Source organism: Rutilus rutilus (genome assembly GCF_951802725.1).
Source record: "Rutilus rutilus genome assembly, chromosome: 16".
Taxonomy (NCBI): Eukaryota; Metazoa; Chordata; class Actinopteri; order Cypriniformes; family Leuciscidae; genus Rutilus; species Rutilus rutilus.
Genome location: NC_140224.1, coordinates 22851379 through 22878331, shown reverse-complemented (window position 1 = coordinate 22878331; position 26953 = coordinate 22851379). Strand labels below are relative to the sequence as shown.

The following is a 26953-nucleotide window of genomic DNA, read 5'->3' as shown; positions in this document are numbered from 1 at the left end:
ATAAGGGATCAATCAGAATGAAATACAGCAATAAACGCTGAATTAAACTGATATTGAATTTGTCACTCAATCTTATTACTGGAGAAAAGGGGTTTGCATCATTTCCTCCTAAGGTTTCTCTCTCTTTTATTCTCTGCTATTCACTTTCCTTCCATTTTTTTTCTTTCTGCGTTCCAGAATATCTTCATACAAACATTCCTCAAGTTTCAGATTAATATGGCATACGGATGAAATTTTAGAACTATGCTCTGTTTACTTTTTTCTAAACCAGATGTCTGTCTGTCTGTCTCTACACCGTGTTAGCCAAGCTGCTAATGTTTTAGCCCAGACGTCTTTAAACCAAAGTGGCATCTCAGAATCCACCGGTTAAATGTAGCTTAATGGAACAAATTGGATCTAAAGGAGCTCTCTCCTCCTTTCTATCACTCCTCACTTGAAGTTTCAGAGATCAGACGTGGCAAAGGAGCTGTCGGGCCAGCTAAGCCTCAAACCCTCTGATGGAAAACTAAAGAGGCCATTGTGTAAGAAAAATACGAAATAAAGCGCAACAGGAACCCTGATGGGAGTTTCATTGAAAACAAGAAGCGAGAGAATTCCAGGGTGCATGCCAGGGATTTTATGTCAAATTGCACTTTAATGGGATATTTAATGGCAGGAATCTCACTCCGTGTTTTCCCTGCATGCGTGGTATTGGGTTTAGGGCCGTCCTGTATGATATAGATCAATATGCCGCACTCTCAGAGCAGATGAGAGCTCGCAGTAAAGTGAGAGCATGCAGGAAAATATTTCTCAGAACGTTGTCTAGCGCTTTAGCTGTATTTTCACAGGTTGCATCAGAGGCTGGTTGTGCAGGAATCTCATAAGCCGCAAAGAAAGAGCACCGTTTACTCTAGAGCGATGTTATTTGTCCTCATTTTGCTTTCAACAGGGTCCTTGTGATCCAGTTATTGTAACTTATGTGTCAGTTGAGGGGTTTATGAACATATGATATGCTTCAGTAAACAAATGAATGAGATGAAAGTGATATATATTTCAATATTTAAATCTGACTGAGGGTTTTTGAAATGCTACCTATTACAATTTTGGGGTCAATACGTTTTTTTTTTTTTTTTTTTTAAGAAAGTAATACTTTTATTCAGCAAGGATACATTAATTAAAGTGAATAAATGCTGTTCTTTTGAACTTTGTTCATCAAAGAATCCTGTAAAAAAATTTTTACCATGGTTTCCACAAAAAAATTTAAGCAGCACAACTGTTTTCAGCATTGATAATAATGAGGAATGTTTCTTGTGCACTAAATTCGGCATATTAGAATGATTTTCTGAAGGATCTTGTGACACTGAAGCCTGGAGCAAAGGCTGCTGAAAATTCAGCTTTGCCATCACACAAATAAATTACATTTTAAAATAGGAAGCAGTTATTTTAAATTGTAATAATATTTCACAAAATTATGATTTTTACTTTATTTTCGATCAAAAAAAAAAAGCCCTGGTGAGCATAAGAGACTTCTTTCAAAAACATTCAAATATCTTATAGACCCCAAATTTTTTAATGGTGTGTTGTATTGAGGATATTTATGAGGATTTCTTCTAAATTAGATGATTATGGTTGTGTTTGAGCAATTTAACTAAATGTACTTCTATAAATATATAGCAGAAAAGTTCCGCCAAATGTTCCCTAAACCCCTAAGAAAAAAAAAGCCACATAAAAAAAGTGATGGATTGATTGATTTACAAGTCAGTCAGACGCTTCCATCATACTGCGTACAAGTATGGGGTTTTTGTCCAGAATAAACTGCAGTGTGAACCAGTCCTTTTGCCATTTATTTAAAGCTGGATATGGGAGACAACGCTATGGTGGTGATATGATAAAGTTCAGTTTTTATATTGTTAAGCATTCTCCTCCAATGCCCAGCAATATAAAAAGGAGAAATTCTTTATATTTTTGTGATCTGTAATAAGAGTAAAAAAAAAAACATCCAGAAAATTGATGGTTCTCTTTTTCCAATCAGTCTTTTTGCTGTGCTTTAGTGTGTCAGCTGTGCTCTGTGGGAAATATTTCTTCACAGAACCAAAAATGTCACCTGTGTTTTACGACATGAAAAGACCTTCTTTCTCAAGGTCAGTGGACATTAAACCGAGACAGGAGGCAGAAATATGTTAAATGAAAACAGAGAGGCTTGACAAGGCCACCGGGGCTCATAGGTGCCAGTCACTTATAAGAGTCCTGCAAACTCACTGGACTAAAGCCACCAAAGGAAAATACTTTAAAAAGTCATTGTCCAAGAAAAGTACAATCTCTCCAACTTACAAACATCAGAGCACATTCCAGGCCAGCCTCACTGCATTCAGAGGTACAGTAGGTGAGCAATTCACCCTAAACATGCAACAGAGTGGGAGCACGTAAATTCAGGCATTATTAATGTGCAGGGCCTGCTGTTCATCTGATGATTGACAGCCGTGTGTGTACAGCTGGAAACATGCAGCACACTTTTATTGCTGTTTTTGCAGTTGTACTACACATCCAACCACATACAGTAGGCTACATAAAAACATTGAGAGTAAGAGAGACTTTCAAACTTTTTAATGGTATCAGACTCTCAAAGCACGACATGCTTTGGCTAACATATTTTAGCGTTGTTTGACAGAGACATACAGTGCCGGGGGAGGGATGTGTAATTTAGAGAAACAGCCTGGCAGGGATATGTCATTTAAAGAGTACATGCTGAACTGTGGGATTTACGATTGCTGACCACAGAGCAGCAGGACAATGACTGATCCAGCTCTACTGTGCACATCTCAAACGGCAGAAAACACTTATGAAAACATCTTTATTTCATCTCTAACTTCAATACTGTAATATTAGACTTCACCATTAGATTGAGTTATTTTAGTAGTAAATATATAATAACACATTCTCATACATACACAGTGAATTCCACGTGTACCAGATGTGGGCCGGATCTGGGCCGACACTTTGTTGCTGTCTGGGATAACATTCCCATGGCCTTTTTTAAATCAACATTAAAACTGTAAGTTGAAATATATTTGAATTTATAAGGTAAATTATATATTTTAGGCCCTATAACTGGTCACGATTTCAAATAAAAATAAATTAATATAATATAAGGCCCCAGCATCCCCACAAGGCCACAACCCTTACTTTGGACAAGGGATGGATTATAATATAATGAGCTGCATTAATGATAATTATAAAATAATTGCCAAAATGCTGTTTAAAACTGTTTTGCATGTAATATGCAGAAGCAGAATAAACAACCCCTGCTAGAGTTCAGCTCCAGCCCCAATCACACACACCTGAAGCAGCGACTCAAGCTCTTACAGGCATACTAGAAACTTTCAGACAGGTGTGTTGAGGTCATTTCAAGATTTGTTTCAGACTCTGGGTTGCAGTTGTCAGGATGGGATCTCATCATCCATCACCAGAGGATGAGAGGAGAGAATGTTGAGAGAAGGGAAAGGTGGAGAAAAGAAAGATGAAGGTAGAAGGGAGAAGGAGAGGAAGAAAGGAGAGATGTGCTGGAAATGAGGGATGCAAGGTGAAGTATTGTGAAAGAGAAGGGGAAAACTGCAATGCACAATAATGAGAAAATGTACAACTCAAATGGATATCGACAATTAGAGAGACGCTCACAATACTAAGAGAACCACTAGCTTTTTGGAATAGTATTTTCATGGCTTTACATTTAATATATACATTTTTTAACAGTATAATGAATAATTATGATAAATAATCATTATGAAAATTATAAACGAGTTAAATATAAAAACCTTTTTAATTCATGTTTTTATTAATATTCTCAGTTGGTTTATAATACGAGTCTTGAAAAGCATCCTCTTTGTAGCATTAATAAATGTATTATTTTATTACAATATTCTGCGTGTATCCAGACACTGTTGGTGTATCCATCTTTTATAATCTAGTTTTTGGAGCCATTTGTAACTTATTTGATTAAGTTCAAAACTTTCCCCAAAAACTGAATTCTTAGTCTCTCGGCACCGCTCTGTGTATAAACTGTTGCTGAAGCTCAAGAGCAATATATCGTGACGAATTGCAAATAGTCCGAGCCACACTTGAAAAGTGAGTGTATGTGAATTGTGATGACTGTACGGAGGAGAGGTGTAAACAGACACACACTGCTCTGGCAGCTTTCATGTGAGAATAGATAGCAGACAGGAGGAAAGAAACAGCGAATGAATGGGAGACTATTAGATGAGTGTGGAGAACCTAATGGCTATAAAATGGAAGACTCAGAGCATCAGAAAGAGTACAGCAGGGCCTGTGTGTTTTTGTCTAACTTGGAAAGTAAAGTTTTGTGTGAAGGGGGAAAACAAAAAGAGGCAGTTTCACAAGAATAGATTAACAGATGAAAATAGAAATCGGAGAATCAAAGAGCACATGATAAAGAGAGAGAATGTGCGTGTGAGCGAACCTTGAAGTTGAAGGAACATCATAGCAATTCATTTCACTATGTATTTTCTGGATCAAGTCTGCAATCATTATTTAGTTCAGAAAACACTTTCAAACATTGTTATATTACACTCACTGTTTTTTCCCTGAGGTTGCGGTTGAAAGCAATTCTGTTGTCATCTCTGGGCAGAATTAACTTGCAAAAGAAACATGTAATACGAGATCAAAACAAGATTTTCCATTTGGCAAAATCATTTGCAATGATTCCAAAGTTGCTTGCTTTTAATTGTTTTTCCATTTTGGAAGCAAAACTGAATTTTATTGGAGCTGAAAAAGGTTTGTGATGCGTTCTAGATGGAGCCTTATCTACGTCTGATAATACTTTAGGCAAATGCTTTCAGCATGAGCCCGTCTCTCTCTCCTTCTCTTCGTCCCTCTGTCTCTCTTCCTGAAATACGTCAGGATGCAGATACCGTCTGTAATACCTCAGTGGTGTGCTATGTTCTCTCGCTAGCGTGTTTGAAGTCTGTTTGTGCAACTTTTATAGGGACTGATAGGGTGAGAGATCGGAATCAATCGTCCAGCCATTAGCAAATAGCAGATCCACACGTCCGTGTCCAGAACAGGAAGCCAATGGATGACCTCTTGTTAATGGTCAAGACTGGATTCCTCTGAGAGATGATGAAATATACCTGCCAACAAAAACTCTTTTCTAGAGCGTTTCCTCGATCATGTACAGACCAGTGTCAGAAATGAACTGTTGTTAAGGGATCGTTCCCAAAAAGACATTTCTCAAAATCTTCTTTTATGTTCCACAGAAGAAAGAATGTCATACCAGTTTGGAACGACACGAGTGTGATGATGACAGAACGATGACAGAATTAACATTTTTGGTTAACATATTCCATTTAAGGGCTTAAATATTTCCCCCCTGGAATTGATTTTAAGGTGTATCGCCATCCATTTATGTTAAATACTACAATTAATCTGTTGTTTTAATGTGAAAAGTAGCTATAAAACAAATGTACAAGATATAATTACACAAACACTGAATTAACTGTAATTTTTCTATAGACAGACAGACTCTCTCTACTGTCTCCTGTCAGAGTTGTGATGTGTTTTTCAAAGTTGACTAATTTTTATGAAAAAACACCCCAAAATAGCTACATATGCAACAGCATAATATATGTTTGAGACAGTGAATATAAAAATGATCAGACAGCTGCAGTGTCTGCAACCTATTTTTAGTCTGGTTCTCAAGGGAGCACCTGGAGATGCTTGGTACTCAAACTGTAGGCGGCACACTTATCCTACAAGCTGTAGTCATCACTCTCACCATCTCCTCACTTTCTTCCTATCTCTCTAACATGGTAGATGATGATGATGATGTTTTTTTTTAATTCTATTAACATTAATGACACAGACAACAGGCAGAATTTTAGGCTGTTGTCACTTTAAGATCTAATGCACAGACCGAATATTCTGACACACTTACATTTTTTTCTCAACTGTTCACTTATGACATAGCCGAGAAAATACTTGCAAAGAAGGGTATTTCGACACAATTTTGTGTGTATATGTGTTCATTCAAGCGCAAGTAAACGCGAAAGAGGAATCAATTCAGTGTTCAAACGCTGTCTGAAACTCTCTCTCTCTCTGCGTGCGTGCATGCGCTTTGGGTGTGTGAGGATGCGTGCACAGACAACAGCATGCAAGTCCGGATTTTCACCTCTTCTTCCATGTTTAAAATCATTTGAATGTGTAAATCGGCAAGGTAAAACACGACAAAACGATAAACTTTCACACTATGATGGTTAAACTTAGCATTTAATCCGCAAATCACATGCGTGCCGAACCGTGGGGACTGGTCCGTACGGATCACGGATCAACTGCGATCCGTTGCACTCCTAATAATTAATGAACACTTTTATCATCATGATTGCCATCTTAACAGAGATGGAGAAAAATGTACCTTACTCCAGTAAGTAAACTTGTCCCTGTCCCCAAAAATGTTGGAACTCAAAAGCGCTTCCCTCCACGTTTTCTGCTGTGCATTGTTAATTTTTTACCATGCATGCACACCAGTCATGTGCACCCCTGCCTATAACCCATCACTACATAGGCCTAAAGTAGCATATTATTAAATATAATGTTACATAACACAATAAAACAACAGATTAGTTGACTACGGGGTCATTTTGACCCCCCATTTGAAACATTTGTCAATTTCTGTTGCATTTTTCCCCATAACCCAGTTAATTTGTGACCCTGGTACAGACTGTTCTGTTATTTGGCTGGTAGAGTTTTTGTTGTGGTGACTGGTAAATACAAAATGAGGGCAAGATTTAACACATTTCACACACTGATGCTGAAGCTGTAAGTGCCATTGGTGGCAGCTGCTTTATTTTGGCCGTGATCAGACCGTTATTGTTTGTCATCTGCTGTGCAGACCCAAAGAAATCCTAAAAGTATGAAATAAAATCTGTCTTAGGATGAGCTTTAACGGTTTATGAGTGGCCGTGTCCATGATGCTGAAATATGCTTTTCGGTCTGTCTCTCTCTCACCCTGTTTACCCCCATACAGTATTGCCACTGTTTGGTTGTTCTTTCTGCCCACCAGTCAAATTCACAGCCCAGAACATGTCAGCACCCTCAACTCAGTTTGATCCATCACAGATTAATGTGCTGTGATTCAAAGGCTCAGAGAAAAGGAAGTCCAACAGTGTGTCCAGACTGTTGTGTTTTTCACCAGGGAGAGTTTTTAAATATTACGAGAACATGTCATGTGCAAAGAATCACTATCATTCTTCACTCTTCTGTTGGGCCTCATGCCTCTTCCAACCACCCTGACCCAGAAATCATGGATATTTATAGTGCAGCGATTACTGATAAACGTGAATGGAATGGAGAGAATGGAAGAACGGAGTCAGTAATGGGGCTGCTGTTTAAAGACGGTCATTACAGAGAAAGAAACCTCAACCAAAAGTATGATCTGGGAAGGCAATGGGAAAACAAGAACCAAGACATTAGGCTTAAAAAAAAAAAACCTGTGAACGTCAGAGACGAGTTGAAGAGAGAAACAGAACAGAAATGATGATCACAGGAAACAGTCAGAAAAATGGAAGCAAACCAAAAGACAAACTCAGACTGTTTGAGATGGATTTATCTAGAGAGTGACCAGAAGAGACGTGCTCAAAAGAGAGAGCGAGACAGAGGGATGGCATGGATGTTGATTATTGCCATCCCGGACAGCCAGTGAGGGAAGAGCTGGCAGAGCTGAGACGACACACGCCAGCTTCATCTTAACATCATTCACAGGCCTTCTATGACATTATTAAAGAACAACGTTCATTTTTCTCATGCACACATTGGACGCCCGTTGTAAAAATGAGACACCAAGAACTGATGATGTCTGTCTGCTTTGGGCAGAACCAATTTTCCTCTCCTTTATTTTAAAGGCTGTGAAAGATGTGACTGCTATTTTATAAATCAGTAAAAACAGGCAGGGATTATGGTCATGGGTTTGAGAAAACAGAGCAGACTTTTCTGATTTCTCCAAATGTGACAAATTCATCGCCAGCCATTTTCTGATGTTCACTAATTTTAGCAAGTTTTCTTATTGAATTCATAACTGCCTTTCTTTGTTCTACATGCCGGGATGTGTCTCAATGGCTTTAAAGCAGTACGTGCCACACTCAGTCACCAGAGTGACACTGACGTATTTTCCATTCTCATCTGCGTGGCTCCGAAGCCAAAAAGCTATGACATCTTGCCCAGATTCCATTTGTCACTTCTCTTCAAACAGCTGATAGATGGACGATCAAAAGAACAAATGAACGGATGGATGGAGGTATAATTCCAGCCCCAGTCTGCTTTGACATGCCAACCATGATGCCATTCTGTCTCAGTTGTGATCGCTCATTGAGAGTCTGCACAGAAACAGACCATTCTGCAATAGTTTACACAATCGTCCACGCCGCCAATGTCCATTCAACTACAACGTCCCTATAGAGTTTTCATACCATATTCCACTGTATATATGAACGATTCAAAGCTACCCTTGATTTCAAGTTTTGTTCTTCTGGCAAACCTTTGCAATCCAGGGACAGAAAGATCAATGTGTTCTCTGTGTTAGACAATGAGAAGGCCACATGTATGACTTTCTTTCCTCTGTGCAACACAAAAGTAGACATTTTAAAAAAAAGGGTCCAATGTGGATTTTGACCGCAATTACTTTCATTATATGGATAAAAACAATATAAACACACTTCTTTTTTGTTCCATACAGGAAAGTAAGTCAAACAAGGTTTAAAATGACATGAGGATGAGTAAATAAATATCTAGTTCAGTCATGAAACTCTAGAGGACACAGGCTGAATAAGTCCTTACATGCAATCAGCAAGCATTATCATTACTACATGGCACAAGCTAATTTGCTCTGCTGATCCTGCAGCAATGAGCTTACTTTCTCAACATTTAAACTGTCTGGTTCAGTGTAAGCTGACCCTGCAGGATGTTTTCAGAGAAACCCTCCACTTCCCCCAACTCCACCTGTCTAGATTTAAACAGGATTTATGTAGGCCTAATGCTTATTCATGCAGCAGCAGAATATCTTATGGCAGCGTGTCTCCCAATCTATTGGCAGTAGCAAGCCCATACTTGCTCTACCAATCCAAAATGCATTAATATTGTCATATTCATTAACATTTTTAAAAAAAAAAATTGTTTTTAATTTTTTTTTTTGGGTGAACTATCACTTTAAGCATTTTTATATTTCTTGTTCATCAGTGTGTATTATGTAACGCTATGTGTGTGTGTATTTGTGTGAATAACTGAAAGCAATTGTTGGTTTGTGCAGCAGTGAGTAGTGAACAAAGCCCATATATATATGGCAGGTGTCTGTACTTGGCAGAGATATAAAAGTCTTATTTGTAGCACTTCTTTCTTTCTCTTCCTGTTCCCTGTGGTGATGGTAAGTGTACTGGGGATTTTCTTTAGCAGCAGTTTTATTGAGCATCATACAAGTCCCCTGACTCACAGCTAACAGACTCAGAGCCATGTCAGAATTTCGTTCAGTAGCAAACGCTGCAAAAAGGATAATAAAAAATAAAAAAAACACCAGAAAAATAGTAATAACTAGCACAGTTTGATTTATAGAGAATTTATAATTTTTTTGGCATTGCCATTGTTTTTAAAAAATCTGAGTTTTAGATGTTTTAGGCAGCAGCATTTGGAAATTGCAGTAGGTCCAGTAGGTCCGCATCCAATTTTCAGCTGAGTGTTTTCCTGGGGGAGAGAGAGTGGAGTCACAGTCTGCTCTCTAAAGAAGGTCGCTTGATGTTGCATGTGGACAAGCCCCCTTAGCAGGCCCGGTTCTACGGGGGTGCTGGAATGTACTAAGAACCCTCAAATGCAAGCAAGAGCACCCTCTGTTGATACTGTTATACTAATTTGGTGAAACAGATTTGTCAAACGCTCTAGTGCATTTTTGTGTTTGCTCTCTGGAGAACGTCAAATGTATCTATTTACAAAGTGTTTTTGCAATGGCGAGCAATGTAGCCAATCACAGAGTTGTGTTGACCTCTTAAACGCAATGGCCAACCAGAGGTGTTTAAGTAAGTCAGAATCCACCGTTCAAAAACGCCAGAGTCAGTGCTGAGTTACGCAGGCTTGCGAAACCTCTCATTAGCAAAGCGTCGACACAATGCAAGTAAGAGTTTATAACGTATTATAATTATAATGATTATAACGGAACTTTGTGAGATCGCGATGAACTGACAGCATTTGGTGATTGTAAAGGGAGCGTTCATGGCTTGCTTTCGAGCCTAAACTGTATAATCCGGTCTTCATGCTGCTAGAAGACCGACGACCAATTTCATTTTGTTAAGTTTCGGAAGTGATATCTACATATAAATGCTGGATTCATTCTGCACGGGACCGAAATATGACATGTTAAAATAGTAACGTAATAGTAAAAAAAATGTTTTCAAGAATTTTTTCAAGGGTTTCAACTTTAGTCAATGTTGTGATAATATTTTCTTACCTATTGTAATGTTTATTCGAGTAAATCGGCTTCACAAACAAGAAAAATATAGGGCGGGATTTAATTTTGTCCATCGGGAATTGATCGTTGGATCATTGTGGTTTGCTATTGCCGTTATCTCATGTGAGTCCTCGTGCAAGTAAACACATCATCAGAAAAGAGATGCCTTTGTAGAGGGAGAAGTTATTTCGATTAAAGGTTACAAGGGTACATGCATTTAATTTTTTTTTTTACAGATTAATACTTAAATATTCCATAAAATACAAGTGTGGGTATCTGCAGGTAGGAGTAATTGGCCTGCCAAAAAGGTCTTTACAATTGGTTGTGAAAGCTGACTGTTGGGATGTGGGGTAGGGGTTAGTTTTGGCACACCCATTACTCCAACCTGCAGCTTTCTCTGATTTCATGGTGACTTTCACAACATTTTTGTCCAGTTACACCACCTAGTCATGCTTGATTACAAAAATGATCTAAATGAATTCTAATTCAGAAATTAAAAACATTCACCATATAAGATCTGTATAACATTATTGCATGCATAGTGTATTTCTATAATGATATAATTGCCATTTTCATTCTCCCATTTCTTTTTTCTACTGATTCTTTCTTTTATATTCTAGAGACTTCACATCTTTTCTTCCCTCTCCTTCATTTCCTCTATTCCTGATCATCAGGAGATTTGTGTTATTTAGAAGATTAGATACCATTACCAACCATGATTTAGGAGTGAGGAATGGGAGAAGGTTGTCTTTATTTGTTAGGCTAGTGGTCGTCAGTAGAAACCAATCGCACAACTGCCAAGAGAGTAAACTGAGCTACTGTCACTGCGGTAATAATGTCAGACAAAAACAGCAACTCTATCACATTATCTGAATGGTGTCCAAATCAAATTCATATTCAGTCCTGCAACTGGTATTTTTAGGAAACCAAACCTGAATTTTCACAGTAGCAGTTTCTATGCAGTCTGTATTGTTTGTATTTATCATTACAGCATTGATAAATGAACTTGTCCAAGACAGAAGAGACAGTTACGAGACTGAGGAAAGAGCAAACTTGGAAGAGCTGAATACTGGGGGAAAAAACGGTGTAATAATTTCAAGGTTTAATGGAATGTGTAGCTACGGACTGAATACCTGCGTTTGACAAAAAAACAGATCTAGATTTGTTGTTTGTATCGAGTGCATCAAATCAAAGACCTTATCTAGAACAGAGAACAGACAACCACAACAACCATATCCTGTAAATACAGAAAGAGAAAACTGATACGAGGACAACATGTGCCTGACAAGACATCAGCTGAGTGAACCTGATGACACAGATTTACATTCAAAGAATATGAAAGACATTACATTTTGTGACAGGAACATTATAGGAAAATTCAGGAAGATATTGACAGAAATCTAACTCAGACTGGATGAATTAAGGCAAGATTTCCCGGCGGAGGATCTCTAATCGTTCCATCTTCACATGAACTACTTGTTTCGCAATCACACACTCCCAGTTCGGTTAATTGAACCCCAAACACATCTGTGAGTATCGCGAGGGGAAGCGCACTGTTATTCTGACTAACACGCTCATTCTCAGCCGTGTAAAACTATTACTGAACACGCTGAGCACAACAGGATATTTCCCAATCAGCCTCACGCCAGCCTCGGGCAGTACTGGCCCGCTGCTGGCCATTCCTCAACACCCAGTTGCCATTCAGCGCACATGTGAATGGTTTTTGAGGAAAAACAAGTTGAACACCGGCTCAGACGAGCCGTTGGGGATGATTAGGTGCTGTTTGGCCCTGCAGGTGTCCGGGCAGCACTCCAATGTCCGTTCCGGATCCAAGGGGTGTGTGCGAGCACAAGGTTTGGGATGGGATGAGGTGAACGTATAAGAAGCGCTGCCTCAGGGGAGAGAACCGAGACATCCGGACTAAAGGCATGAGGTTTAACTCAAAATGAAACCCTGGATCTGGATTTAGGGAATTCAGCACCTGTAAAACTCATCCTAGATGAAAGTGTGAGACATGTTAAACCATAACTCTCATGTCCAGTAACATATCTTTTACAAGATTGCAGGGTTAGGTGAGCACATTAAGAGGGGGAAAAAAAAAGACATGCATGTGTCTAGAGGAGTAAAGTACTTCATTACTACACTTATTATTTTGAGCAGTTTGTACTTGCAAGTCAAGACTTACAGCCTTATTAAATCAATTCAACATTCAATATTAAATAAAAAATAAATCATATTTAACAAAATCACTTTTTTGGACAAAGTGTCAGAATGGATCACAAAATACATTTAGTGAATGAAATATTCATTTTGTAAATGTGATTTCATGCATTCATTTGTATGTAATGAAATGTACCACATTTTTCTTGAACAAAATATGCATTTGTGATACACAAAATGAGATACCCCTTAAAAATTATATAAACTTGCAATTCAGAGAAAAAGTAAGAACTGCGAAATGTAAACTAGCAATTGCAAGAAATAAAGTGATTGTGTGTTATAAACTCACAATTATGAAAAAGTCCAAATTGCGAGATATCAACATACAATTCTTGGAAAAACAGTAACAATTGTGAGATGTTAACTTAAAATGGCAAGATTTAAAATTGGAACTGAGAGAAATAAAGTCAGAATTGCGAGATAAATGATAAATGTATTCTTTTTTTTTCGTGGCAGAAACAGGCTTCCATACAAAAGTGTTGAAAATGTCAGAGAAAAACATAAAAACAGGCAACTAAATATAAGTATATAATAAATATTTTCCATATAATATTGTAGTTTTCGTCTGATGATCATATAAAAGCCAATTATTTAATTTTTATATTCACAAACATAATGTAAAGAATAAGTCAGTTAGATATGTTTTTGGTTAAATACATAAATGTATAATTTGTCAGTATAAACCCTTGTGCGTGTGTGTGTGGTAGAGGAACTGGTGATTACCATTAAGTAATTAGCCTTAAGTGTGTTGCTGACCTCTGCATTTAACAAATAGCACATTATTATTGTGCCAAGCATCTGGATATGGAAGATTCCACCATTCACAGAGTAAATGGAAACAAGCCTCTACAGTCTCAGTCAGTGAAGCATCTCTCTCCATTCACAAGAGTAGCACAAATCTACACATAAACAAGTCCTCCGAAATCCGAATGTTTACTTTCTGTCTTACTTTGCCTTTGCCTGCTTGTCACATCTGTCAATTTTAAGATACAGTGTTTTGTTATTGACACTGGCTTTGTCCTGTGCTTGAATTTACAGAGACTGTGGAGCATGGATCAAATAAATTTGACAGGTGCGTATGACTGGAACTGACATGCACATGAAAAAAAGTGCCCTTCACATTATTTTAAGGTGCGTTCACGCCATGTCGTAATTACCGTAATTAAGAGATTTCAATATGTAAGAAGCGTTCACTTCTTTGTTGAGCTCCTACTTGTACCACCTGACCACTGCAGATTCATTTAGGTGTTGATAGTGTTGCAATAAAAACGCATAATTCCCAGTCCGAGGCCGTGAACAGCTCCGAGTAGAATGTCACGTGTTGCCGTCACGAAATTACGGTAATTACGACATGTCATGAACGCAGCATTAGTCAAGTGTGTCTAAACTTTTAAACTTTGGCTGTAAATGAATCATTCTTACATACATATATATATATATTATAATAGAAGCATGCAGAAGGAGAAGGGACAGAGGAAAGACGAGACATACTGGAGGGAGATCAACGCGGCCATGGCCCTAACTAACCTGGCTCAGCCCAAGGACACGGCCACCGCCGCCACCACCACCAGCTGCATCATCCAGAAATCCTCACACATAGCGGAAATCAAGACTGTTAAAGTGCCTATCCTGCACAAATACTAATACACACACACACACACACACACACACAGAAGATCCCGCTCTTCTACCTTTGGAATTCACTTGTTGTTTTGAATATTGTTTATTACTTTGTTGTACTGATACAGAATTAATTTTTTTGGTACGTTTGTTTTTATTGTTATTATGAGTACGATGAAGTGCCCTGAAATGCAGCACTTGTTCAGTTCACCAATTTGTGCATTTCCTTTGGGTCGCACAAACTATTTTGATAAGTGTTGATGAATAGTCAGTACGACAGTATTTCTGAACGAGACACTTTTGCAATGTTAACTTATTTTGATATTAATCAGAAATTTGTATTGTATCGCACCAAAGTGCCTTCATGCATCTCAAAGGAGAGATTAGTGAGAATGTACAGTTCATGTCCTCTCTGAATGAAATAAACGGTTGAAATGACAGGAGGAGTGTGAAGCGCACTCTTCTCTCTGCTTCTCACAGCCGACAAGTCTGACCTTAAAATGAAATCAGCACAAGTCACAAAGACATGCACATGAGCCTAAGGCCATTTCTGCATGTTTTGTCTTGACATCTCATGTGGCTGTGACTACGACATTGTTTTGTCTCTAAAATTGAAAACTGCAACTGTCACCTGCCAACGATAGCCGTGAGTCAAGAGATAAGTTCAGTCGGTCCGCATCAAACTTTAGATCTTCCTTACGGCCTCTGCTTCCTCTCATAAACTCAGTTATGCTCATTTCTCAGACACAATAAGAAAGAGAGAGAGCCAGACTTCAAGGTTTCATCTGTATCTGTTTGAGACGAGGACTGTGACCCAAAGGGATATTTATGAATCCATTATCAGTGCTAAACCGAACGTGTTGCCTTCTCACGTTTCTGCTCAGAACAAGGTACTCCAGTGGAAGGAGTAAATGATTTGGCCAGTCGTGTTTCACCCCCCTTTCTCTCTCAGCTGGTTAGAATTACTCACAAATCGCTGTTTACAAGAAGTACGAGAGACACTTCCACACAAACCATAGCAGTATTACCACATCTTCAAACTTTTTTTGCAATCTCCATGTTTGTCCTGCGGTTTTTACTCTTTTTGTTAGTGATTTTTGCCTTTGGTGAAACCAAGTTGTGTTAGCCTTGTATTGACTGAATGGAAAGAAACTGCTAATGTTATTTACATTGGAGTTATGGATGCCAAGTACACAATTTAGAGAATTAAAATGCCACTTTTGAAGTGAGCGCAGTAACACTTGCTTATGTTCTTTATCTTATGTTTATTTGTTTTTTTGAGGAAAGTCCTCCACCTGCTTGTGGTGAGACAGGCCAAAGAAACTTATTCAAAAAGCTGCATGCACTATTCTGACTACCCCCCCACCCCCACAAAATAATTTTCACAAACACCCACTTAGACTATAATTCATACAGACCATGTCCTGTTTTCCTGCTCTACAGAGTAGTGTAGCATATTTTTAGTACATTTTCAAGCAAAATGGGAAAATGTATAATCTGCTTTTGAAATCTCATTTTCCTTTCATTTGTTCCTCTAATCAATTCAAATCACACGTGAATCTCTTTTGGCCTTTGCAGTGAATAAAGAGAAGAGAAAGCATCAACCTGAGTTTAACCGATTCAGTTTTTTTTCCCCTTGCACACTCTGCTCAAAAGGATGCTGACAGACAAAAAGTTATTTTGTGCACACTTTAGAACATTTGAAATGATTAAAGACTGTAAAAAACTTGTAATAATAGTCTGATTTTTTTATTGTTAAGTTATATTCTTTCTTTTTTTTATTATTTTAGAGACTGGATGTTTGTCCAATGAAGGAATGCATAATATCTCATTTATTCTCTGATTTTCTTTTAATGTTCAGTTTTACGCCAGGAACCTTGTTTACTTCAACGGAACATTAAATAAAACTTTTTTTTGATGATATGATGTTGCTTGGCGTTTCATCATTACAGTTTGTAGTTCTGCACAAACCTCTAAAATCTTTCCTGATCAAAGATTTAATTGCTAACATTTAAACACAGGGTATCCATTTGCATTTTAACTTCAGTTACTTTATGAATAAATATGAGTTTTTCTTGAGTTTAAAATGAATAAATTTCAAACAGAAATGTTTTAGGGCCAACTTACGATGAATAATTCACACAGCATTGAGGCAGACAAATGAAATTTCACTCATTTGTCTCTGCGGTTTGACCTGAGTTCAGATGACAAGCTTCTCTTTTCTTTTTTACCCTCTGCATCTTTATGAAAGCTGTCCTGTTAACTTTGCCAGAGGCAGAGACCTTGTTTGCCTTCACGCTGGTTTCAGCCCAGTAAATACAAAGACACCGCACAGCACAAACAGAGCTGGAAATGGATGATGAGAATGGAGTTCTCTGTGATCTTGTCTTTCCTTAAGGGTTTAATCCTGAACAAATGTTGGGAATGGCCACATTGTGCTCACTGTGGTATTGACTGTGTACAGCACAAAGACTCATGAAGCTGCGCATTTAGCTAAACAAATCGTAAGTTTAGCCTCTGAACTGAAGCATTAATGTGCATTTCATTTACATATTCTAGAGTTGATCCATGAACCCTGACAACAGCATCAGAAAGCCTACTTCCTGCATTTGCTCAGCGACAGCGTCTATCCAAATATACTCACAAACACATATATGCAGTGATCCCAAAACCTATTTGGACACTTGAGTCAACAAAAAGTCGGAATGTCATTGCTTTAGACACAAATGATCAAAACCAAGTGTCATCTGCAATGACTTTTTCAAGCAGCTGTTGTCATGCTCGTGTTTAAAGGATGCATGAAGTCTATCTGTAGTATGAAATTTGTTGTATAATCTGAAATCTAATCATCTTTTTGCAGGATATTTTGCATTAAAAGAAAATGCCATTCAGCTCAATGTTTTGTTTTATATGGTACACACTACAATGCAGACATTCATGCATCTTAATACAAAAAGTGTGAATTTCGTGTTCAAATAGTTTTTGTGGCCGCACAGTGCCCACACACTAATTCTAACCCGGCTGCCAATGAACAGTTTGAAAAGACTTACAAAATAACATCAACAGAAGAGAAAGAATATCAAAACAATGAATGAAACATGAATAAAAACCAACACACAGCGACCAAGATTTCCTGACTCTAATTTCTGTCCTGATTTATCTCGCTCATCTACTCCTCATCTTTCTCCAGTATCCCTCTTACATGTTTATTGGTAGCATGCATCTTGGCCTGGGTCAAAAAATAATGTGGAGTATGGTTTAACATGCCAGTAATGCAGAGAGAGAGAGAGAGAGAGAGAGAGACAAGGATGTAAAACGTTACTGAAGTATTGTTATAATATATATTAAAAATATAATGGGATGCTGATGGACAGAAAAAAAATGAGGGAGGAATTAAAATTTTGTTTGTTTCTTCTTTAACATCAACCTGCCAAGGGACTACTGATGAAAATTAGTCAATTTGGCTAAATCTGGCACATTTTATGTATTATTAATGTGTATTGTAATTAAATAAACAAATATTAATTAAAAAACAACAACATAATAATAAGAGCTAAAATTACAATAAATCCCTTGTCTCTCTTCAGTTCTCTCTCTCCTACTCTTGTCTCTTCTCTCTTCTCCTGTTTCTCTCTAAGCAGACTGGCAAAGAGCAGCAGTCTGAGCAGAAATTTCCATCGAGGCCATTTGTTGAAATGTTTGAGCAGGTTTTGTGGATCTCACCCATTATCTAGCTGAACAGGTTGAGATGCTGGGCTGGCCAGCCTTGTGACACACTCCAGACATCTCTCCACCCTTCTCATCAGACACAGGGTCCAAGATACTGTCAAGAACTACACACACACGCACACAACCTGAGCACAAAGAATTTCCAAAATTATCTGAACGGGGAAAAGTGCATTAAAGCATTACAGATGAAGAAATTTGACCCATGTCCCATTTTGGAATAATTAGTTACCTTGCCTTAAATGGTTGGTTCATTAATTATCAATTGCCTGTGTGGACATGTGCTGGGTACATTATAGTTCAGAATCTGAGCCCTGATTAGCCACTGGGTCAGACCCTATTTAAACCCCATAATGATTATAAATGTATTAGGTTTATGTGACATTACATATTTTGTTATGTATATTACATATAACAATGAAAATAGTATAATATAACAATAATTCTCAAAACAAAGTTTGTAGTTAGTAGGAATTTTATTAAAGGAATTAATACTTTTATTCAGGAAAGATGCATTAAATTGATCAAAAGTGACTAAATACTCTTATGTTGCAAATTATTTCTACTGTATTTCATTAATTGCTGTTCTTTTGAACTTTCTATTAATCAAAGAATTCTGAAAACAAAAGTATTTACAGTATATATCACGGTTTCCACAAAAATATTAAGCAGCACAACTGTTTTCAACATTGATAATAAGGCATGTTTCTTGAGCAGCAAATTAGCATATTAATGATTTCTGAAGGATCATGTGACACTGAAGACTGGAGTAATGATGCTGAAAATCCAGGAATACATCACAGGAATAAATTACATTTAAACAATATATTCAAATAGAAAACAGTTATTTTAAATTGGAATAATATTTACATTTAACCATTTAGACGTTTTATCCAAAGTGACTTACAAATGAGGAAAACAGTTTCACAATATTACTGTTTTTACTGTATTTTTGATCAAATAACCGCAGCCTTGGTGAGCATTAGAGACTTCTTAAAAAAATAAAAAATAAATTACAAACCTTACAAATAGGATTTCCAGAATAATTTTTCAAAAGCAGAAGAGATTTTTTTTTCTTAGACTTCAGGTATTTAATGTTCTAAAATTTCTTTAATAACTTTTATGTGCATAAATGGTGTAAAAATAATCTGAGTCACAGATAACAGGCCCTATCATACACCCGGCGCAATGCAGCGGCAAGCGCGACGCAAGTGTTTTTGCTAGTTTCAGCCCGACGCAGTTATCATTTTCACGCCCTGCACCATGTTTTTTTGTTTTTGTTTGTTTGTTATTTAAAGAGCGCGTTAGAAATGTGCGCCTATAGGCGAGTCCACAATGCACGTAGCCTACACTCTGCTTATTACACACACAAGGACGCGCAGCACACAAACTAACCAAATATTACAAATAAAAGGATTACATTGTAAAATATTAATATCGTGTACATAAATATATGGTGGCATCCGGCTTGTCCCATAGATGTTCTGCTTGCTCGCTTTAACCTCGCGCACGGGCAGATCCGTTTGCGCTCTGGAGACGCGTTCAGTCTTTCCGTTTGCACATGTAAATAGCAATCCGCCCAGGCGCGAGCGCAACTGGCTTTTAAAGGGAATGGGAGATGAGTCTCTGGTTGGTTTATTTCACGTTACGCCCAAAACACACCCATTACTCATTAAGAGAAAGGGACAAGTTGGGGACAACCCTTTTAGACCATTTTTCCCGTCGTTAAACTAGCAAAAGTGGATTTGTGTCCTGCGCTTTAGACCATGCGCTTAGATCGTTAAAATAGGGCCCAACAAGTTCAAAGTCCCATACGTTATGTTTCCTAGGGATGGGAACGACACGGGATTTGGGAAATCGACTGTCGAGGACCATGTGTCGACTTTTTGTCGGATTGTCGGCCTTTCTTTTCTTTTTTTTTAAAGGGGGGGGGGGGGGGGGGGTGATATGCTCATTTTCACTCAATCTCCTGTTAATCTTGAGTACCTATAGAGTAGTATTGCATCCTTCATTCATATCTCCAAAGAGTCTTTAATTTTATTATATTTATAAAAGACAGATAGGCTGTCCCGAGTCTTTCCGCAAAAAAACGAGCGTCTGGAGGCGGGCCGTGTGCTATAGCTGTGCTAACCGAGCTAACAACACACAGAGACATTTTTTTAAGCAGTTTACTCACCGAATGCGATCGCGAACCTTTATCATTGTGACTGCTCGATCCGCATTAGACGATCTGCAAATCCGTCGATCTGGGCTTTGTTTATAAAACAATCATTGTCAAAATGCAGGGAACAAACAGTCTTACACAGCTCCGTTGATGCTCTGAAAAAACAAACTCCATCCACTGGTCCACTTAACGCTGGGTTCTTTGGGAATCTGTGCAGGGTTGTCTTGCCCTGGCATACAAAAACACACTTCTTTGGTGACATTGACTTCCAAAACCCGAGCACACAGCGCTTTGATGGCGTACTGCTTTCGCTATCTTGCTCTGGTCTACGAGTGCGCGCGCGCGTCTTTCCGGGAGAAGTGGGGTCAACGGTCAAGTGGCGATTCCATTTAGAACAAATTGATTGTTTTATTTAAAATGTTTTATTTCATTATGGGAAAAGTGCCACTTTATGATGTGTATTTGAATAGGAAATGTAATAAATTAAAAGCCAAAAAAAAAAAAAAATGCAATTTGGAAATCCCACAAGCCCCGCCCCCTCGACATGTCGACACTCTATTTTTTTTGTCGAGTGGAGCATGTGTCGAATGTCGGTCGTTTTGTCGACAAAAAGTCCCATCCCTAATGTTTCCTAATGGATTTAGAAAATTGTATTTGTGTTAATTTCAGAGCAGAAGGTGCAAGTCGGCCTTGTTTTCCTGTAGTTTTTGTTAATCTTATTTTATTATTACACTTTACTCTTCAGAGCAGCACGGAGGCAAGCGTGTTTCTGTAGCCGTACTTCAGTGCGCTAACCTGAGGTGCTTAAAACATTTCCTGTCTTTAATTCAGTGAACCTCCAAGAAACCACCAGAAACATCAACAGAGAAAATCAGTGGTTTTAAAAGGCGTTATGCACAATATGCTGCTTTGTGTAGCGCTCTGGTAAGACATATAACAGAGTTGTTTTATGGAAAAGAGATTAATCAGAGACAATGCTGGAATTTCAACTCGCACTGAATGTGTTTTGCCCCAGAAAGGAGAAGATTATGACTTTAAAACTGAGCCATGTCATAAGAAAAAGATTTTCTTTGTTAAAAGAATTAACAGAAAAAAAAAACCAGATAACCAGTTCTTTTAGTTCCTGAAAAAGGTCATTTATTGATAGAGATTCATTTCTGAGGAAAAAATTTAAAGTTTGTCCTTGCAATTCAAGTGATCAAATATTGATTTTTATCAATTAGTAACATGTCAGCATGGCATGAAAAGTCCATGGCCTCTAGGAAAAAATCCATACCTTTTACATGTTATTTGATACAGATACAAACTCTAAAATAGAAAATAAATACTTTGTAAACTTTAAATTATCCTAATGTTGGAAAATAGCAACACTTTTTTTTTTTTTTTTTATATATTTTTTATAGATATTAGTTTGCTGCTAAACTGAGTTTTTATTAACTAAATTAATTATAAAATAATATTAATAATAATAATTAGTAGTAGTAGTAGTAGTAGTAGTAGCAGTAGTAGTATTAATGATAATGCTAAATGTTATCCAGTATAAAGGAATATTTCTGGCTGTCAGTGAAGGGCTACTTGAGCCTTATTGATTGGGTTGTGGTGGTAAATGTGACAAACATTTGAGAAAAATGACTAGATGATTAATTTATTTTACTCTCATTTTGACTTTACATTCTGTTCCACTGTTCGCTATGAAGCAGGACAAAGAGAAACAATCTGACTTTCACTAGTGTCCTCTTCTGTCTATACTTCTCCTTTTCATCAAATCAAGTGTATTCGCTGCTATAGCCCTGTGTTTTGTTTAGAATAACCGACTTTCATTTCTGAACCGAATCAGCCGTTGCCAGGTCAGAAGTGCCATGCCACGAGTGGTTATGACAGCAGAAATATATTACAAAGGAGCTTGAACCACATGGCACATAATGACAAGATCAAACATAAAAGACAGAGAGGGGAGGGGGGCGAAACCTCAGGGCCCATGTTTCTCTGTCTAATATTTCTAAACCGAAAGTTAAATAAATTCCTCAGTACAGCGAAGTGGAACCGCGTCAGTAGAGCAGATGGAAGGGATGGCAGCTGCAGCTGGAATGCGGTTTGGCTGACAGGGACAGCTAGAGAAAGAAAGCAACGTCCTCACGCGCTTGAGCCGTTCATATTCTCCAATACACTGCTGCTGATTAAGTGTTCTGCGTGCGTGTGTGTGTGTGTGTGTGGCATGGAGTCAAAAGAAAGCACTTAAAAAATTTAAAGGTAACAGCGACGACTCCACTTTGGATAAACCTACTGTTGTCAATAAACAAACCGTCTAGACTCCAACTCAAAATATTGGTCTCTGGGTACGTTTTCTGATGTATTCTAGACTATACAATGATAAATACACAGAAATCATATTAGATGCCTATGTCCGCTTGCCAAATGTTTTCAGGCAGACAATATTTACAACTAAACTGACAGTAACACATATTAGCGCATCACATCATGATGAAAAATTACAGACAAAAGTTTCCATCCGCCTAGAGTCGCAGTGTTTTAAAATTGACCTCTGAATGGGGCTTATGATTTACAAATAACCATCTGTAACACAAAACCTCAACTCACTTTGCTCAGTGTCTCCCTTTTTCTTTCCTGCCTGCTGTTAGTTCAACATCTCTGTGTCTGTAATATATCAGCAGTGAATGCTTCAGTCTCAGTTCCTCTCACACCTTATCCGAATCGTAACCATAGTAGGGAATTGTATAGTAGGGTAAAATGGGAGTCAGCTAATAGTATATTGATATAACAGTCCAACAGCACAGGGATTTTCACTGTTTATCACTTTTCAATGCTGGTTACATAGTGGTGACAATGAGTGTGTCATTGAATCATTCATTTAACTGATTTGTTCAAAACACTGATTCAATCAGAAACAATAGGCTAGGTTAGGGTAAAAGAACCCCTGTGGCAAGATTTTATCTTACCCCTCTTTTAATATTTTACATTTTGTGCTATAACAGCTAAATTAGCAAATGTTTCAATGTATTTCCTTTAATAACACATTTGTAAATGCATCATCATCCTGCACATCCAAACTTATATCTAAATGGCACAATTTAAAAGTAAATCCACATTGTTCTTAAGGGGGACATCTTCAAGGTACAAGGTACATCTTTATGAGTGATTCATTGAATATTTTTACTCAACTGATTTGTTCAAAAACACTGATTTTGAAACTATTTACTGCCTTGAAACAAAAATGCAGATTCATTCAGGATAGAAACAAGACGATGACAGAATCTGAATACGCCAACTTCCCAACGACATAGGCAGAAAAACAGATAACTTACTCTAAATCCATTCTGAAATGCACATCCAATTTACTATCCCATAAGGTAATGGGAGAGGATTTGTGAATGGCAGTGTTGTGATTTTGGATGCAGCCTGACTGTGCGTTCACACCGGACGCGAAAATGCGTCAAAATTCGCGCCTGCCGCGTCTAGTTATACGCTTGACCACTTTGTGTGCATTCGCGTGTCAAGAGCGAAATTGACGCGCGTAAAATCAAAAGTTTGAATCGAAATTTACGCGCGTCAGAGGCGAAAGTTTCGAAACCTGTTGGCGGCCATCTTTTTTTAGATGTTTATCGAGCATTAGCATTAGCATTAATCGAGAGAGTCACCGCTCGTATATGCTCTGGAGAGCAGAAACAGCAGCGTAGTGGACATCGTCGCTGTTCTCGGGTCCACCAAACCCTCCGGAGGGTTTCAGGGGTTTCACAATTTGCTCCAGGAGGTAGGTTTGGTGGACCTAACGGTGAGGACGCTGACGAGGAAAGCGTAGGCCGTATAAGCCTCGGCCTCGAGTGGTGGTCGCTGCCTGACGAGCCCGCGCTGTACAGCCCGGCGCGAGGTTCACCCTCGCCCGCACCTAATCTGTGATTTATTTTTGTTTTGATAATAAATGGAGCTGCAGCCTTCAAAAATGAAACCTGTCCTGTGATTTTTTTTTTTATACACTAAATTGTGTTTGTTGTCTTTACATTAGATTAATAATGTTTCATATAATCTAGAATAGATATGGAATAAATAGCATTCAATACAAAATGAGTATCTCTCATATATTGAAATCGAGTTTTATGTTTTTATTTGCTTTATTGTGCATTTTTAGTCATATTACAAAATAATTTATTGAGGCCAAACATAAAATAACATTATAAACTGTCACTTCACCACGTGACAGCAGCATGCAAGCAGGCTCCTGATTGGTTAACGCGGCGCGAATTGACGCAGAAGTTCAGATTTTTCAACTCGGGCGGCAGACGCGAATTCGCGTCAAACGCGTGAATGCACAAATAGCACTAATAAAATCATTCGCGCTTAACGCGCCAGACGCTCAATTCGCGTCATTCGCGCGAACTTGACGCGCGAATGAGGCGAATTCGCGTCTACCGCGCCGCGCTAAACGCCTCATTCTCGCCGCAGGAATTTTTTACGCGCGTAACGCGTCTTTGCATTGACTTAACATTGAAATGACTCGCGCCTGACGCGCTAAACGCGTCCGGTGTGAACGCACCATTAGTGCTTTTATGAGTGAGTCATTGAATTATTCACTCAAACAATTCATTCAAAAACACCAATTCATCAACAAAACACCAATACTCAGTGTTGCTTGAGACTGGTAGCAGTTAATTCTGCTTGGGCTTCGTTCAGAAATATTTTTTTTGTGGGCGGATCAAAAATCAATCAACAGGAGATCGTGTTTAAAATGTAAGTTACTCAATATTGTTGTATAAAAGAAATACACTTGCAATTGTGCTGTTGGTCTGAATATCAGCATATGGCTGTGATTACCTGAGTCCTTGTGCCTACGGCCAAATGACAGGTTTAATAATTGTTGTACTCACACACACACTTACCCTTAACGTGACATATTTTCTCTTAGGGAATCCACAATTACACATGTAAACTTGGCAGGCAATGTGGCATCACTTTGCCAATGGGTATTTTGGGACAGAACTCATACAAGAGCGCTATGACAGCTTCATAAATCCGAACACTGACAGACACTTTCCACAGGCAGGCCCCGGGCCCTCCATACGCTGATTTGCACCCTAACTCACTCATTTCTAAACATGTCTTTGTGTGTTTGTATTTTTGATATAACCCTGATTTTTGGATTTAAACTCCATGGCGGGAGACTTGTGGTGAGCAGGAGTCACTTTACAACACATTAAGAGAGTGCAATATTCATTAAGCAAGGGGAAATTGAACACACAGGGTGTCAGCAGCATAACAGATCCAAAGACAAGAGCTAGAGTTTGATAGAGGTCTTATCCCTTATCATCTTCTGACAGCAAAACAATTTTTTCAATTACACATTCAGTCATCAAACAAAAGAGGTTAGTTCTGCGGGGGGAAAAAAGGAAAGTCGCGCCAGACTGCAACTTTTCTGCTTCCTTCATTGTTTTGCTCCTGGAAAATGATTGATTGGCCAACATAATTGAATCAACATTGAATCTTTGTGCACATGCACATCACATTACAAATAGGGCTCTTGCTCTCTGTCGTCTCTCCAAAGCAATAAAAAGACAATAAAACTGAGAGATGTGCCTGGGAATCGCTCTATGATGGTAATATATGTCTCTCTAGATCCTCTGACGTCCACTGTAGTTCACTGAAACACTCCACTTTCCAGTCAAACAATTGCTAACCATCAAAGGTCCTATGAGGTCTCCTCCGTAACAGACGGCTTAATCCAGGCCTGAAGATTAGACAAACTACTGGACCTATAAAAACGTTTTCCTTTTTGGAGCGCACTAGCCATCGTTTAAGGAGCTCTTTTACTGCTATTCTAGAATCTGGAGGCTTTGATTTTGACATTTGAGATTGAAGAATCTGAGAGGTGCAGACTTTTGATTAAAGTATTGGGCTGACATTTAACAGGGTATCTGAAATTAAATAAGTCAGCACAAGCAACAACAAAAATACCCCCCAAAAAAGCGAACCGATAATATTTACCCCTTAACTTTTAAGGGGGACGCAGGATGACTTTTTTTTTTAGAGCTGCACCAATGTATCGGCCGTTTCTTTTAAATCAATTTACAACCATCGCATATCGGCTATAGCATGAAAAAAGGCAGATATAACAAACTGATGGTTTATTAATTAACTGCGTAAAGGCACTGAGCTGTATAATGTCTGTTGCATAATCAAACGTTTTTTTCTGGGCAAAATAATTAAATACTTGCTAAAACAAAATGTCTTAAATTAATGTAAACAGCTGAGAAATAAAACGCCCTTTTAATATTGGATGCTTGCAGCTCTTAAAGTGACAGCAGCCTAATATGCTGTGCTGCTGTCTGCATTTTAATGTTAGTCAAACAACAAAAGACAAAAATAATAATATAATATTATTATTCGCTCACTACTCTTGACTAAATAACTTTCGTAACTTTAATAAGGATTAAAATGCATTTAATTTATACAGTGAAGAATATGCAGTGTTATTCTACAGTTGTTTACTTTATTTCTGTACCTAAAAAAACTACTGTTAAAACTTACAGAAAAAGCACTGTTTATTTCATATGTATCTTTGTTCTGTTGTATTTATGTTGGCCTGCTAAATGTAAAATGAATCCAATCCGTTCATTAGAAATGATTTGATGATGCAGCAATAAACTAGCAAGTATAACTTAATGTATGCATTTTTTAACTTTGCTAATTTAAAACATGGATCAAAAAAAAAACTATCTATTTTAATGACAAAAGTTCAA

General features: G+C 38.0%; 1 protein-coding gene across 2 annotated transcripts in view; it reads left to right on the top strand.

Annotated features, from left to right (window-relative positions):
• Positions 1-26953, top strand: part of mkxa (mohawk homeobox a) — an 80890-nt gene that overhangs the window by 11811 nt on the left and 42126 nt on the right. Inside the window, exons 6-7 of one of the 2 annotated variants that reach the window (XM_084434724.1) lie at positions 13733-13766; positions 14143-15916. The exons of the other annotated variant lie outside the window; for it this stretch is intronic. Of the exons in view, the coding sequence (XP_084290850.1) occupies positions 13733-13766; positions 14143-14338 (230 nt within the window). The 3' untranslated portion in view covers positions 14339-15916. Of the gene's footprint in view, positions 1-13732; positions 13767-14142; positions 15917-26953 lie in introns of those variants that run through there. 2 annotated transcript variants of the gene reach the window in all.